General features: G+C 40.9%; 1 protein-coding gene across 1 annotated transcript in view; it reads right to left on the bottom strand.

Annotated features, from left to right (window-relative positions):
* The window catches only part of EIF3M (eukaryotic translation initiation factor 3 subunit M), a 14763-nt gene extending 13902 nt beyond the window's left edge, over positions 1 to 861 (bottom strand). The window contains exon 1 of the mRNA XM_019616041.1: positions 783 to 861. Coding sequence (XP_019471586.1) covers positions 783 to 861 — 79 coding nt within the window. The remainder of the gene's footprint in view (positions 1 to 782) is intronic.
* Positions 862 to 14697: the final 13836 nt, after the last annotated feature.

Below are 14697 nucleotides of genomic sequence, written 5' to 3' on the forward strand. Positions count from 1 at the left end.
GACGGGCTCTGAGGCGGCGGCTGCGAAGGTGGCAAGTTGGGAGGTAGCTGGGAAGAGCCGGCAATTGGCAACTGACAACGAACTCGGGGGATACACGGCGTAAAGAATGGCACCGTGCTTAAAATACCGTGGGCTGTTTTTTGCGGGTTTTTTTTTTTGTTCGTTTTTTTGTCCTGCAAATTGCCTCTAAAAACGTAAATCAAATCCCAACGGATTCGTCTTCATTGTTTGGACAGTAGGAGTTCTATCCCGGAAGAATTAAGATGATAGATGATAGCTGGGGTTTGAACTTGTGCATCAGCACTTTGAATATAGAAGGGGCAGTATGTGTTTTGTGAAACCACCAGCGTAAAAACTGGAAGAAGTCTCTGGGCAGTGGAATTACTGGCAGTGTGAGCAGTTGGTCACAATCGAAAGTTGTGGAATATGGAGATTTTGGGACAGCCTGTGCTCCCGTGGCTGAACGCTGAGTGCGTGGAGATTCACACGTTTGGATCACGATTAACACACGTTGAGGTGATTCTGGCCATAACCCCTTTTGGGTTCCCCTCACCAAGTGTTTCGGGAGATATTTTTAATGTACGTTTCATCTAAGATGTTTAAAGCACCGGTGTCTCCAACCTTTTATTGCTAATGGCAGAATTAATTCTTACTGCTAGTTTTAGCCATCATAACTTGCAGAGATAAAAGCATCTTGTAAACTTAATTCCCTCAGGCAGTAGTGGTGCTGCATACAGCCCCTCTCCCACCTGCAAATCTGAGCACGTAGCAGCCAGACCTACTTGTGGAGTCTGAACACCACAGCAGCTCTAGCATCCGCATTTGTGTTTCCGAAGCACTGAGCACACTGGTAAAAGCCATGACTCACACTAGTTTTTATGCTTGTACTCCTTTTGGATAGTGCTGCTGGCACACGGGGGGGAATAAGAATAATACGCGGTACATCTGATCTGCTGCAGATCCCCAGGAGGCATTTCAGGTGCCAAAGCCCAGTGTCACTTGGTGTCTTAGGATGTGAATGGCTGCAAACTGCCACGAGGCTCCCAGAGCTCACGTGCTGTGCCGTGCTCGTAAGTGTCTCAGGTGCCCCACGGCCCTGAAATGGCTCCGTTCATGCAGGGAATTGACTCGTCACCCTGGTGTTTGCTTTTTCTTCAGGTAGTGTACTCAGATGGAGGTTTGTTGTGTATTACTCTAAATATACAAAAATAAATTAACCATTGATCGTAGAGGGATGACAGGACATGCCTCTAAAGAGCTCTGCTGAAATATCCACATATGGAATGTTGCACGATACTTCATTTGTCCCGGAAGAATTAAGATGATGGATGATAGCTGGGGGTTGAACTTGTGCATCAGGAAGTCCACTTTGAATATAGAAGGGGCAGTATGTGTTTTGTGAAACTACCAATGTAAAGAGGATGTTGTAGAAGAATGGGTTTCAGTTTCATCAGAATAATGACATCTCTGTGGGAACAAGGCAATTGTTTATAATCCCTTTTGCAGACTGTGTAGCCAGTTGAGAAGCCGGGCACAGATGGGATGCAAGCTCTGAGTGGAGAGTCAGAGATGCTGCAGAGGCTGCTGGAGTGCAGAGCTGTGAGGCCTGGGGTCAGGCAGCCCTGCGGCTGCAGGTCTTTGGAGCGGCTGGGAGCCGCGCTGTGCCGACAGGGCAGAGCAGGAGCCCACCCACAGGAGGCGCCACCGTGTCAGAAGTGGCGGCTGTGTGCCTGTGTGGGCACATACAGGCGTGGGGGCAGAAACATCCCGCTAAGTCTTGGCTGAAGAGAGAGAAGGTGCATTTTGACTGGAACCCCCTGTAAACTGCTTTGGGTTTCGTTTAGTTTCTGTAGGTAGGCCAGAGGGGTGGAGTCTAAGGAAGTGATATTCTGTCCTGCACGTGTTGAACGTAGCGACTGAAGAAAGCAAAGTTCTTTGGCTAGCACACCATCAACAGCTTTCGAAAAGTCAGGTTTTAGAGGTGAATGTAGAAACTGGTCCTCTTTTGTTAAAAAACGTTAACAAAGGGCTATTCTTCAGTATAAAAAAAGAAGCATAGATTTTATGATGACATATTTTCCCTCCTGAGGTTTTTTTATTTTTATTTTTTATTACAGTTCTGTATCTGTAGTGACGAATAGATGAAAGCAGAGTTGGCTCTCTGGAGAAATGGTAAGGATGACTGCTTTTTGTGAAAACTGGCCTGGGAATGAACTGCAGTCAACTCCTCGGATTCCTGTAATGCACTATGTTTTGTGCTGAGTGCCCTCTTGAGGTCTTCAGCATACAATGACCTGGACGAGTCCCTGGCGCTCTGACTGCACCTGAGCTGTTCTTAGCCCTTCCGTTAAAGGCTTTTCCTCTTTCTCTCCCTCTCTTTCTCTCCCTTCTTTTCGCCTTTCTCTTTTCCTTCTTTCTTTCTTTTTTTTTTCTGTTTTCTTTCTGGGTTTTTGTTTTGTTTGTTTTTTGCTTTGTTTGTTTTTTTTTTGCTTTGCTTTGCTTCGCTTTGTCTTCCACCTGTGGGAGAGGTGTTCTAACCAACATAAACTGGAGGAGCACAGTTAGGACAGCTGTCACTGTAAATCATAAATATGGACGATGGATTACCCTGAAAAGTTAGAATAAATTCCGGGTGTCATCCAAAATCTGCCCCATGTTCAGGAGCTTTGATTATCTTTGTTGATGTATAGAAATGTGCCCCCTATTTATTTTCTGATGTTTTTTTCCCTAGTTCTGGCTGGGACAAAAGCAAAAGTGCTGACATACGCTGCGAGTCTCTTCTTGCAAGACTTACCAGAGGTCTCGGGGAAGTCTGATTCTCTTCCTCATCCCAGCCAAGCTCAGAGAAACTGTGGATTGCTTCAGTAAGTGCAGTAACTTTTGGGTGCTTCTCTGGTTTTCTTCTAAACTGTGTATGAATGTTTGCCCACTTACTGAATCTCCCTAACTTAAACAAACAAACAAACGTGCAGTTATCCTAACTAGCGTGCTATCTACATTCAAAATATTTTTAAATATTCTGAATGTAACAGACAAAACTCAATACTGTGTTATTATTATGAGTAATGATTTGTTCTGACATGAAGTATTTTGCCTTTGAACAGCTATTAGTAATACATTTTGTTTGGGGCCTAGGTGCACTTATTTTGCTGCTAGTGTAACAGGTGTTTTTCTTAACCATTTTTTTTAGGAGAAATCCTAAGTTTAGAGGAAATGAGCAGTTGATTATTTAAATTTCCTGAGATTAGAGGAAGAACACTTTGCCAAACAATGCCTCTTCACTTCAAAACCTCTCTCCATAAATTATGCTAGGAGATCTTATTAAAAGTCTGTAAAAAATTCCTATTAAAAATGGTTGATTGCAGTCCAGACCATCACAGCTTTTGTGCTTTCAGTGAAATAGCACAGCTGTCGCAAAGAAATATATTGTGAGACAAAAGGTTTTGTTTCCTTAGTCATAAATTATTTTTGCGATATCCGAAGCAAGATAAAACTTTCACTTATGTTTGAGTGAAGGAAGATGCCAGTGATAAGTTGTTCAAAAATCTATAAAAAGAATATAAGAATGTAGATCTAGATAGCAAATTAGAATCAGACTTCCTTTTTGTTTAAGCAGTGCAGTTCTTTCTGAAGTCAGTGAAGATCATAAGCAGGGATAATAGCATAACTTAGCAAAGCACAGTGCCTTTATCTCAGTGGAACCTGGAGTTTAAGCTTTCAGCTCTGACCTTTGAGAACTATATGATAGAGTACCCTTTGTGTTGGCTAGTTTTTAAACCAAAGTTAAACAGAGCAAGTAGCTTGTTTATGAATTATACCTGCAGGGAAAAAAAAACAAAACCTCTTTTTTTTTGAGACTTTAAAGAAATATTAAGGAAATTGGTTTTGGCCATATTTGTTGTTTTACTGGCAAAATGGCTTTTTGCTAAGAAACTCTTCAGAAGCAGCGGTTTCCATGGAGAAGGAAGGGCTGTATGTATCGTGACTGATTAGACTGAAGGATTTGCTGTCAGGAGTGCATTCTACCTATGCTCACTCAGTCAAGCGGTGCGTTTCGCATTCGGTCATGTATGGAATGAAAATATAAAAGCACAGCATATAAACTAAAGGTTATTTTCCAAGATTGATTGCCAATAATTTTGATTGAAGGATAAATTAAGATAGTCACCAACTGTTCACATATCATTGCTTTATACGTAAAGGTCAGATTTATCAGCCTTCTCCCTGGCTCATTTAGCGATTACTGAATAAAGAAAGGTAGTACAGGTAATCAAAGTCAGTTTGAGGGGCACTTGGAGATATATGTGGAAAAATGGATACGCTTTTTCTAATGGCCACCAGCATTAATAACTAAGCCAATTCTCTGTATCCTGTGCCATCGTATGAGTTTATTTGTTTAGATATATTTAAATCAGGAGTGTACAAAACAAAAACACGAGATGGTAATCTTTTCAGCTGTGCAGTTTAAAGGATTTCAGTATGCAGCCTTGATCCTTTAATAAGGTCCACTACTATATCACCCTATTTTTTTTTTTCTGAGTGATTTGTCTTATAAATCCGTCTTCGTAGTGCTGTGTTAAGGCCACACTGCTATGCATTCCTGTGTTCTAACTATTGCTCAGACCGAAAGAGCTATGAAGGTAAACATCTTCAGCACGCAGTCTTAAGTAAAATAATGAATCTTTGGGAATTTCCTTTGTGAGGATGAAGGTGCTTATTTCAAGTGCCATGCAGTTGGGGCAGGGACCAAGCGAGTGAGCGTTTTGGTTGGCGAGGGGCAGACACCGGTGCGCACCAACGTACACGAGGAGTCCTAGGCAGACACTTGCGTGCTGCTCCTCGGCGCTGAGGGCTGTTGTGGGGACAGCTGTAGGGTTGCAGAGTTAGGCCTCAGAGCTCTGTAGCCCTTTGTACGCTCTTAGCAGCGAGCTCTGCATTCTCACTCATGCTGAACAGTCTTTTACAAGTAATCCCACTGATGTCAGTGGGACTTCTGTGTAATAAAATGCTGTCTGACAAGAATATGGATATGAGAATCTGGCCCTGCTTGCACTAATTCCATTTTAATGAATACTTAAATGGAGTCGTTATTAAAAAAGTTTATTTCCTAATATTCAATAAATCAAAACTATAAAATCAGTTTGCCAGTTGTTGCCACTCTAGTCAAAGCCAGTTTCTCTTGTATTGAAAAGAATAGTACATACTGTTTCCATTCAGGTGAGATTAATTGTAATACTTTTATCTGCTTCATAAGATTTATTTCTAATAATGAAGAGTAAAGAAAAATAGGGGAGCTTTAAAAATTTACTATTTATATTACAGCAGCATATATTCATGAGATGTTTCACAAACACAGAATTTGCTTCACCTAAGAAGCTTATTCCGTGAATGAGCAACTTGAAAAAAAACCAACCTTATTCATGTCTTAGGTCACATCAGTTGAATTGTATAAAGGGAGCATTAGGCACTGTATGATAACGCTTAGGTACACCTTAAGGCCTGGTACGGTTCTGTAGGCTGATCTAATGAAAGGGCAGTAGGGCAGGAGTGGAGTATAGTGCTGAGGAAACATCCTGACTTGAACCCCACTGTTCTGAAACAATGTTGGAGTCTCCTTATGGAAAACGACTTGGGTTTGAGATGATTTTTAGCATCGCATTGAAGAGGACTGATTTACTTAATTTCTGTAGTGAACTCCACGGGAAAGAGTAGAAAATATGCTAAGGATGCTATTTTGACTTTATTGCACACTGACAAAATATAAATAAAGAGCAGTAAAGGATCTTTAAATCCATATATTTCACAAGAGTTGGAAGTACTCGATTCCTTCAAGATGTTCCAGAAACAGGCAAGTTTGCTGATTTTATATACTTGCATGTGCTGGAATCCAAGAGTCTGTAGTTTTGATGCAGTCCACCAGACACCCCAGTGTGGAGCCAACGATGCCAACCAGCTCCTCCGTTGCTCTGCAGGAGCCTACCAGGTTGTTTTTATCAATTATCCATTTTCTCCACTCGTAAATATCGCTCCTGAAAGGGATATTGAAACGAAGATAATACGACTTTTCAGTAATAGGTCTTCTAATGTCAGCCATTCTGTGTTTAAACTGTTAAATTTTCAACAGAATTAAAGATCTACACAGTATATTCTACCTCCTGCAGACTTCAGTTGTTAAAAGAAAATAAATCATTTAAACAGGGTCACGAGCAACAAAGGCCAGCGTGGGTTCAAAGTTTACAGGTCTCTGCATTTATCAGGTAGAAATATGCTACATTTCACTATTTCATAAAATATCCTTTTATGAAAAAGCCATCAATCTTTGTATGTCCTACTAAAATGATTTCTCAAATGAAAGAAATGAATGATGACACCAAATCAAGAAATCGTTTATGAGTTTATATTTTTGCTAGACCACCATGACTTTCACATACGTTTTCAATTTTGGTAAGGATGTGATTATTATGTGGATACGTTTCACTCCCACCATCTGTACTAAGGGATCTGTCAGAACTGTGTACTCTTTCTTGGGCGGATCAGGATCTGCTCAAATCATTTTATTAATCTGTAGTGCTTTTTAGGCAGTGATAGTTGTAATTTCTATACGTTATCCAGAGACTTTCTGTGTTACGGATGTATGTAAATAAACATACAATCAGGGATCATATGTAAGCTTACATTTCAGTCTTTTTAAAGATTTCTGCAGAATGATTTCTATGTGATTGCTATCTGACTCTTACTCTGTAAAACTTGACTTTCAAGACCAGTTTTCTCTTAGCCCTCCGGTCTCCAGTGCATTTCTCCTGGGGTCACCAGGTCAGCTCTTCGTCCTGCTGAACAATTGTGATACTTAAAACCGGTGTGGAGTATTCACACTTGAAGTACTGTGGCATTAGAATGCAGTAGTTTGGGGTAAGAGTAATGTAAGGAATTGCTCTATCGCTCACCCAGCGATGGCGTCAACACAGCAACCAGCAGGCTGTGCTGCAATAAGGGAAAGTTATTTCTTTCAGGTCGGTGGCATGGTCTCCCCTTGAGCCTACACAAAGCAAATGAGCTTTCTAGGTTTCCAGTGAAAAAGGAAACAGTCAAATGTATATAGTTTATGAAGTATCAGTCTCAGAAGAAGAATGGATGGGGAAGTCAGTCTGAACCGAGAAGGAACTTTTAAAAGGACCATTTTGCTACTAGTGAGCAAATTTTGAGGGAGGGCTCTTTTGCCAAGTTGCACACAGAGTGAGAATTTAATATCATCAGGACATGAGCCTTGTGCTACGGGTGGCATTATTTTCTTGCAGCATTTACTGTGGCTACAGGGCCTTGCATAGTAATTTAAGCAGTCTACTTCTGTATGAGCATGCTATGACATACCTCTTTGGACACCACCAAAGACTCTGGAAACCTTACATAGGGAGAAATCGCAAACATCTTTCAATGGGCACTTTGCATTGCAAACCAATCATCTTCCCAAAACAAAATCTGTTTTGTCTGCATGCAGTGAAAATTAAACAGACTTTTCTGTTTGCCTGGCAATGAGCTTACAAAAAGCATTGCTGTTAGAGCAGGTGAGATGGGAAGTTGATCTGGCAGTGACCTTACACTGCTGGTAGGGCAGGTGAGGGAAGTTCTGGATTTTATTTTTCAGTGTGGCTCAAAAGAATTGCAGGTTCTCACTGCAATTTGTGGACTGTTGCTCCATGTGTTATTCAAAGCACCCTGAAAAAAAATGCATAGAATTCTGTGACAACCCACTCAGATGTCAAAATAATGTCCCCAAGTCCACAGTGTCACGAGGGTCCCACGTGCTGTTGCTTTATACCACTCAGAACTCTGCTCTGTGCAGTTCTTGCAACCAGAGTCAGTGGCTGATTAACGCATCCAAAGCATTCGAAGGAGCTGAGAGAAATCCGGGGCCATGTGCATAAGGTGTAAAGAGCTCATAGACCAGTTTGAGAAGTCGTTCATTGCTGAATGGATTCTCTACCTGAAGGGAAGCATGTCGAGAACCCCGTGGTATTAGGTGTCAAAAAAGGCAGCATCCCTTGTAAGTGGAATGGAGGCATTATCTTAAAAGTATCTTAGAAGCCCTTCCCTCCCTTTGACCCCTATAAAATCAATGGAAACCTTGTTAAATGTTCAAGATACGGCAATATTTCTGAAATGGGTAAGATGGTTAAATTCCATTGTGGTGACCATCTACGCTGCAAATAGTGGGTGTGATCTTAAATTTGAAGAGGAAGTCTCTAAAGAGAACGTTATTAATGTGTTCTGTAAATGCATGCAGTTTTACAAGTGCATTACCACAGACACATACAACATGTCACACCGCATCGTGTAGTTTGGCATGCTGCATTCATCCTGACTGTGGAGAGATGATTTGGAGAATGATGGCCGGGCCTCCAGAGCAGGCTGTCAGAACAAGTTGTCCTTGGAGCATGGGGGTAAGAAAAGGAGCAGAAAGGTTCTTTCTTGTCCCTTCTCAGCCACTGTTTGACGTGCCGTGAAATATAAACATACTTTCCTTCTTTAATAAGACATTGAATGTTTTTATAATCTGTCACTGATTGCCACATCAGCATGGTAAGAAATCCTTAGCTGATCTGTGGAATTACATCATCTTTGGAGTATTTTCAATTATAAATGTATTAAAGAATGAAGGATGCACTGTAGAAAGTGTTGACAAATATCTGTTCCAAAATGAACGGGAAGTATATGATGTTTTGAAATCCCCTTCCAACTCCAGTAAAAGTGAAGGTTTCACTAGTTAATTAGGTGCTGTTTGACTGTACTTTCATTAAAGCTCAGTTATAATACTGAAAATATACAGAGTGCCTGGTTTCTCTGCATCTTTCAATATTCAGTATGCATTTACTGAATATCCTCTCGCTCAGCGGTTCTCAGAGCTGTATCGACCTTACTGTGACTGTCTCTCCTCATCAAGAAATCTTGTAATCGGTCTCTGGCTCTGACCTTCTCTATGAGCAGTGGTCCCATAGGTTTTCTTGAATAAAGCATTTTGAAGGATATATCCTTCTCTAAGGTACCAGAAGTTCAGCATGCTGCTGTTTCGTAACTATCAGAAGAGAGCAGAGTTATCTCTAAAACAGTGCAGCTTTCCATTTCTGAAGAATCTCACTAGGAATTACACTACCATTATTATTCTCCCTCGCCGTTTAATTCTAACAATGCAGTGATAGGTGACGTGTATTTATCTTGCTCTGTCCTCAAGGACATACTAATGTGCAGCTAGGTTAGAAATACCTTCTTTGAAAGTACTCAAATGATGGAAAACTATTCTTTTCAGAGTAGCTGCAACCTGAGACATCTTTTCTTAGGAAAGAGGGCAGTTCAGAAACTCCTTAACCATTTAAATGCACTGTTAGCTTTTACATTCTGACTTCTCTTTTTTAAGGTTACGGTCTATATGAGTTACACATTTTAAATCAGCTGTGTACAATTATCACCTTTTCTTTCTCTTCTGTGGTCAGCTTTTGTGATAGATCTCATTTACTTAGGAGCAGTGTCCTGCTTCCATAGCTTAAGTCGGGGCAGATACGACCCTTCTTGTTATCTATGCTGCACAGTGCGCAGTATTGTGTTGTCCTTCTTGTCTGGGAAGTACCTTCACAGACCGTGTGAACTTAACACTTTCCAGAAATTTGTGCCTTTACATTCACAGCAGACTTCAGGCTTCTGTTTTACACCAAGGTTGTGCTAGACCACGCTTAATGAAAAAGCAGCAGTTTTTTTCTTATTCCTTCATGCAAACATTTGAATTTGATACCTCCAATCAGACAGTGCTTTATAACCTGTGAATTCTTTCATTAACTGCCCTGTGCTGTATTCCCTTCTCAGTACTCCTTCCTACATTTGCAAGAGTCCAAACTGATCAGAACTTAGAACCTTGCAATGCTTCACATCTCTGCTGGGTTTTAAATGCTTCCTTTTTTTAATCACACGCAAAGAATTGCAAATAGCGAAACTATCAGTAATCTCAGCAAAATAATAGCACCAAAACCAGGCTGTACCCTTCTGAAACACTTCTACAAAGCACACCAAAAAGAACACGAGTAAGGGCAATACCAGCCTTGTAGCCAGCTGGTCTTGTGTGCTGGTGGGATACAGCCGAGCAGCTGACTGCAGCGCCTTGCCTTCTGCAGAGGCATGCTGCCTTCACTGGGAAGTGGAGGAGCTCTGCCCAGGAAGGCTGTGCTCCGGGTGTGCCAGCCTTCGGCTCTTCAGCAGCGACTTGGGAAGGATGAACAGTTTGTTCACTAAACGTAGAACACTACGTTATTAAAAAATACTAAAGGATTAATTTCATTAAAAAAAAAAAATTTATAGTTTTTTTCTCTAGTGACAATCTAACTAGGTCTATAGAATTTGCTTCCTATTTTTTGTGTAAAACGTATAGATGCATGGTAAAGATTTTTAGTGCTGTTGGGCTATTTTATTTTGTGCTCTTTAGAAAATGAGACCTGAGGACTTTTGGAAGCTGTTGTTTTTCTCGACTTCACCTTCATTAATCTTATTTAATTTCTGGAAGGGGTTATTTGGTGAGCTCCACCGATGGGTAATGTTTTCTTTTCCAAAGTTCATGATTCTTCTATTCAAATCACTAATTTTCGCTGTTACACTCCAGTGCTTTAGTGCTTCCCAGGCCTCGAGGAATGACTTTAATTAGCAATGCTGAATAAATTCCGAGACATGATTCATCTTTCTTGTCCCTGAGATCTAAGCAACAAAAATGCAGTGTTAAGATGCACTTAAAAGCTTTGTCAGGATGGTTTATTTTCTCTAATTGGTAAAAGATTCTGATATAAATTTTGAAGGACGAGAAAAGTTTTACCTGTCTTCCTTTCAGTTTAGAGAGAGAGGATTCAGTCATGTGTCCCTGAAGACACTGGTATTTTGTTTTCAGAATGCGAAGCTATGAGCAGTGCTTGGCACACAGATTCCAAACTGAAAGTGCATTAGCGCATTTCCAGATGAAGCAATTGATTTGGGCATTCCAAACCTATCCCAGATCCGACGTGAATCCATTGAAGAGAAAATGTAATTTTCCAGTAATCCTAAGCACTGCAGCACAGCGGTGCAAATTTTCTCATGTCTTCTGTCTTTCTTTCTGAACCCGGAGAAGGTGTATTTCTACAGCCTGGGAAAGACAGGGAATGCTGCAAGAGGGTGAAGCAGCAAACACAGGAAATCAGGACTTAGATGTAAAACTTTGTCCTTTATTTTGTCCAAGGAGGCGATGCTGGCAGCACTGAGAGCAATAGCATTTTGCTGGAGGTTCGGAGCAATTTGCACACATCGCTCAGGGATGACAGTTCTGCCTGGTGACAGCTGTGGGAGGAATTCAGTGCAAATTTACAAAATGGTTCAAAATAGTAACTTGCCTAAGGACAGCTGTAAGGCAAACAAAACCGAACTGCCTGACTGAGAATCCTAAATTTAATTTTGAGACCACTTCCTCTACTGCAGCATATGGAGCGCTATCAATAAAAAATATGGATTGTTTGGTATCTTTCTCATCTGGACACAAAGAAATTAAGGACAAATTGTGGCTGTTCCAGTTCCCTGGATTTTGTCAGGTCCGGACAGATCCCAAATGTTATTTTAATGTAACCTTAAAAGAAACCTCTTGCTACTAATTTTGTATTTATTGCAGTTACACTGACCCTAATGATTTTTTTTAAATGAATTTGACAGTTATCACAAATATTTTTAGTGCAGTTTAATGTCATTAAATATTACCTTTCCTAGAAAAAGACTTCTATGAAATTAGAGTAGGCAAACTGCAAGTACTGGATTCTGGAAAGTCAGAGGTGGTGTATTTTCGTGAGCACGCAGAATAGATGTAAGAAAGTAGTCTTTGTGGAATCCACAGCCATGTCACATCAGTGCATCGAAAGGGAGCCCGTGTATGAATTCAGCCCTTAGGTATCAGGTAGTTTGTCACGCCTTCGGGGGAAAATTCGGGAACTTACTATGGAAACCTTTTTCTGGATTTATCTTTTATTACTTTGTTCTCAAGTGATAGGCAAGAGTGCTAAACACAGCCTCCAAAAAGGACACATTGTTCCACTTCCCTGCAGACCTTATCTTGGTGAGGGCTTTTTTGTGAAGTTTGCACAATTTTTTGCACCTGGTGGCCCTCATTCTATTTGGAAGAAGGACAAAGAATGAAAGGTAGTTCTTTGTGTCTGAAATTGTGGTCTGAATACAGAATAACAATCCAGGCCATCAGAAATATTAAATGAATGATTTGAGGTCCAGATTCTACTGGGTTCCAGTACTTTATAAACTTGAGAGCACTGGCGATGTCCCTAATTGGGATATAAATAAAGCAAACCCCTCAAAGGTTTATAGGGTAGACTTTGTCCTCTCTTACTGCTTTAATTTATGATTGTTGCAAACTCACAAGCTGTGAAATGTGTTGGTCACAGAGCTGATGGCGGTAACTTCAGAATATGAATGGGAGCATCTGGATTGCTATTTACCTTTGTTTCACCAAGTCAGCTTTTTATTTTTGCATCATTTAACCTCAGAAATACAGCTGGGTTAGATGGAGCCTCCAATGGAATAAAACATTTGCTTCTTTCTTAACTTTGCTAGTTTCCTCTGTGAACAAATGTGCTGTTTGCTTTCCCGTCACTGTGCTGCTCATCTACAAAAATACAAATCAAATTAATGTAAATAACAATAAGCAACGGCTTCCTTGTATAAAAAGTAAAGGGCTGGGACTCAGAAATTCTGTGTTTTATGTTGGCTGCATTGTGACTGTGGTGAAATGCAGGCAATGCCTGGTAGCACGCAAATCTTTAACCCAGTTTGGTAGACTTTCAGCAGTGCACGTATATTTTGCTTGCTTTTAATCACAGATGAATTTGTCTGTGGCTAACTTTGATGCCTCTGAGTTTCAGTTTCCGTGTCTGTAAAAAGGTAAATATATGATCAAGCTTTTACAAATACTTGTATTTTTCTTGGGCTGAAAACTACTACATTGAGTTTTCCTATTGCTCACCAAAAAATGTGAATGCATTGCAGAGTGTGTGCTGACACCAAAAATACTTTACCTTTCTTTTTGCTCTTGATATCCGGAATATTTGAGTCTGGTTCAGGAATAGCTTGGTGTAATTTAATGGGTTGTATTACGTGGGAGTTCAGAGTAGGTAATGACAACGGCTACTTCAGGCCTTCAAATCTATGCTTCAGTAAGTTTTTCACTTGCAAAAAAAGAACCTTAACTTGTAGCATGGTTGGCGACTCGGAGCCAGGCCACTGCCACTTCGCAGTACCCGAATCAGAAGCAGTGTTGGTGCAGACTGACTGGCTGTAACATTTGTCAGCCAGCATTTGTCTGAGAGGCTTCTTGAAACTTTTTGGAACTGATGGATGGCTGTAGACAAAATCTAGTAACTATTCTTGCCATACCTCGTTTTCTGCTTTCCCTTGACTATGGTGTCAATTCTGCCTAGTTTATAATAAATATCATTTTAATGGACCCCCTGGCTTGGATTTTAATGTATTCAAGGGAGGCGATTTCAGCTGCTTGTGTATGCTTTCACTGCCCAGTGCCTCCGGCTGTAAGAGCTTCCTTCTGCCCATCTGACCAGCCAGAGGACTGCTTGTGAGCCAGGGACTGGAAGCTGTAGGTCAGAAAAGGGAGCAGATGGAGAGCTTAGTCCACCCTCGGTCTCTTACGCCAGGCTTGGAAGAATGGTCACAGACAAGTCTCCTAAAGGCCATGGTGAGGGCAAATGCTGTAAAATGAGCGATTCCTGATGTTAAGAAAGAGCCAAATTTGTCCTTTAGTGTTTGAAAGGTTAAAGATAAGGCTAAACTTTGCCTAGTGCTGGAAAAGGCTGCCTCTGAGCATGAATGCAGGGCTATCCACTGAGTGTATTGTGCTGCATGGGTGCTCAGGTGCTGTCCCTCCAGGTAGCTTTCTGCAGGTAACCAGTCTGAATTGCTTAACCAGTTGGTTAATTGTATAGCTTTCATACAAAACAGAAATAGCTGATTTGGCATTACTTGTTTATTTGTCTGTAATGCTTTTTGAACAGCTTATTTACAGGCAGACATTGCTGATCTATCATAGATGGCATAAAATGACAAGGACCGTGGTTAGAAAGCTACTTTTCTTCTCATGCTTACCTTCCGTCCATCTGGTCAGGGTTTGTTTGCTTTGCACTGTTCTTTCGAGTTCTCTTGGGTTGGGATTGCCTTTCTGGAGCTGAGATGTTGGAAAGCTCTTTGATAAACAGAGGAAGAGGAACTTCAGGGAGGAACTTCTCTAAAAGCTAAGAATCTCATTGCCAGTACTGGCTCTGGGCAGACTTCAGAGTTTACGTTCACGATCAGAGCGTAATCTTTCCAAACAGGATAAATTTCTTTTTCAGTCTTTTGTGTTTGTTTTTGTTTTGAATATCTTTAAGAAGGAGCATTTTACTTAGCTGATGGGTGGGTGATTCTAACAGTGTTTCATTAGCCTGTTGTGTTTTTAATTCCTCTGCTGAATGCTGGAGTTGCAGAGAAGTTCATCCAAGGTTCTTGGTCTCTGACTGGTTGATGACGTTCCTAATAAACTCAGGTAACATTTCTCATTTGGATCACTAATTCCACCTCTGAAATGAAGAATCCACAAGAGAGGCTCAGGTTCAGTATTCTCTTCTGAGATTTCCTCGTCCAACACGT

The sequence above is a fragment of the Meleagris gallopavo genome, chromosome 5 (genome assembly GCF_000146605.3).
Source record: "Meleagris gallopavo isolate NT-WF06-2002-E0010 breed Aviagen turkey brand Nicholas breeding stock chromosome 5, Turkey_5.1, whole genome shotgun sequence".
NCBI lineage: Eukaryota > Metazoa > Chordata > Aves > Galliformes > Phasianidae > Meleagris > Meleagris gallopavo.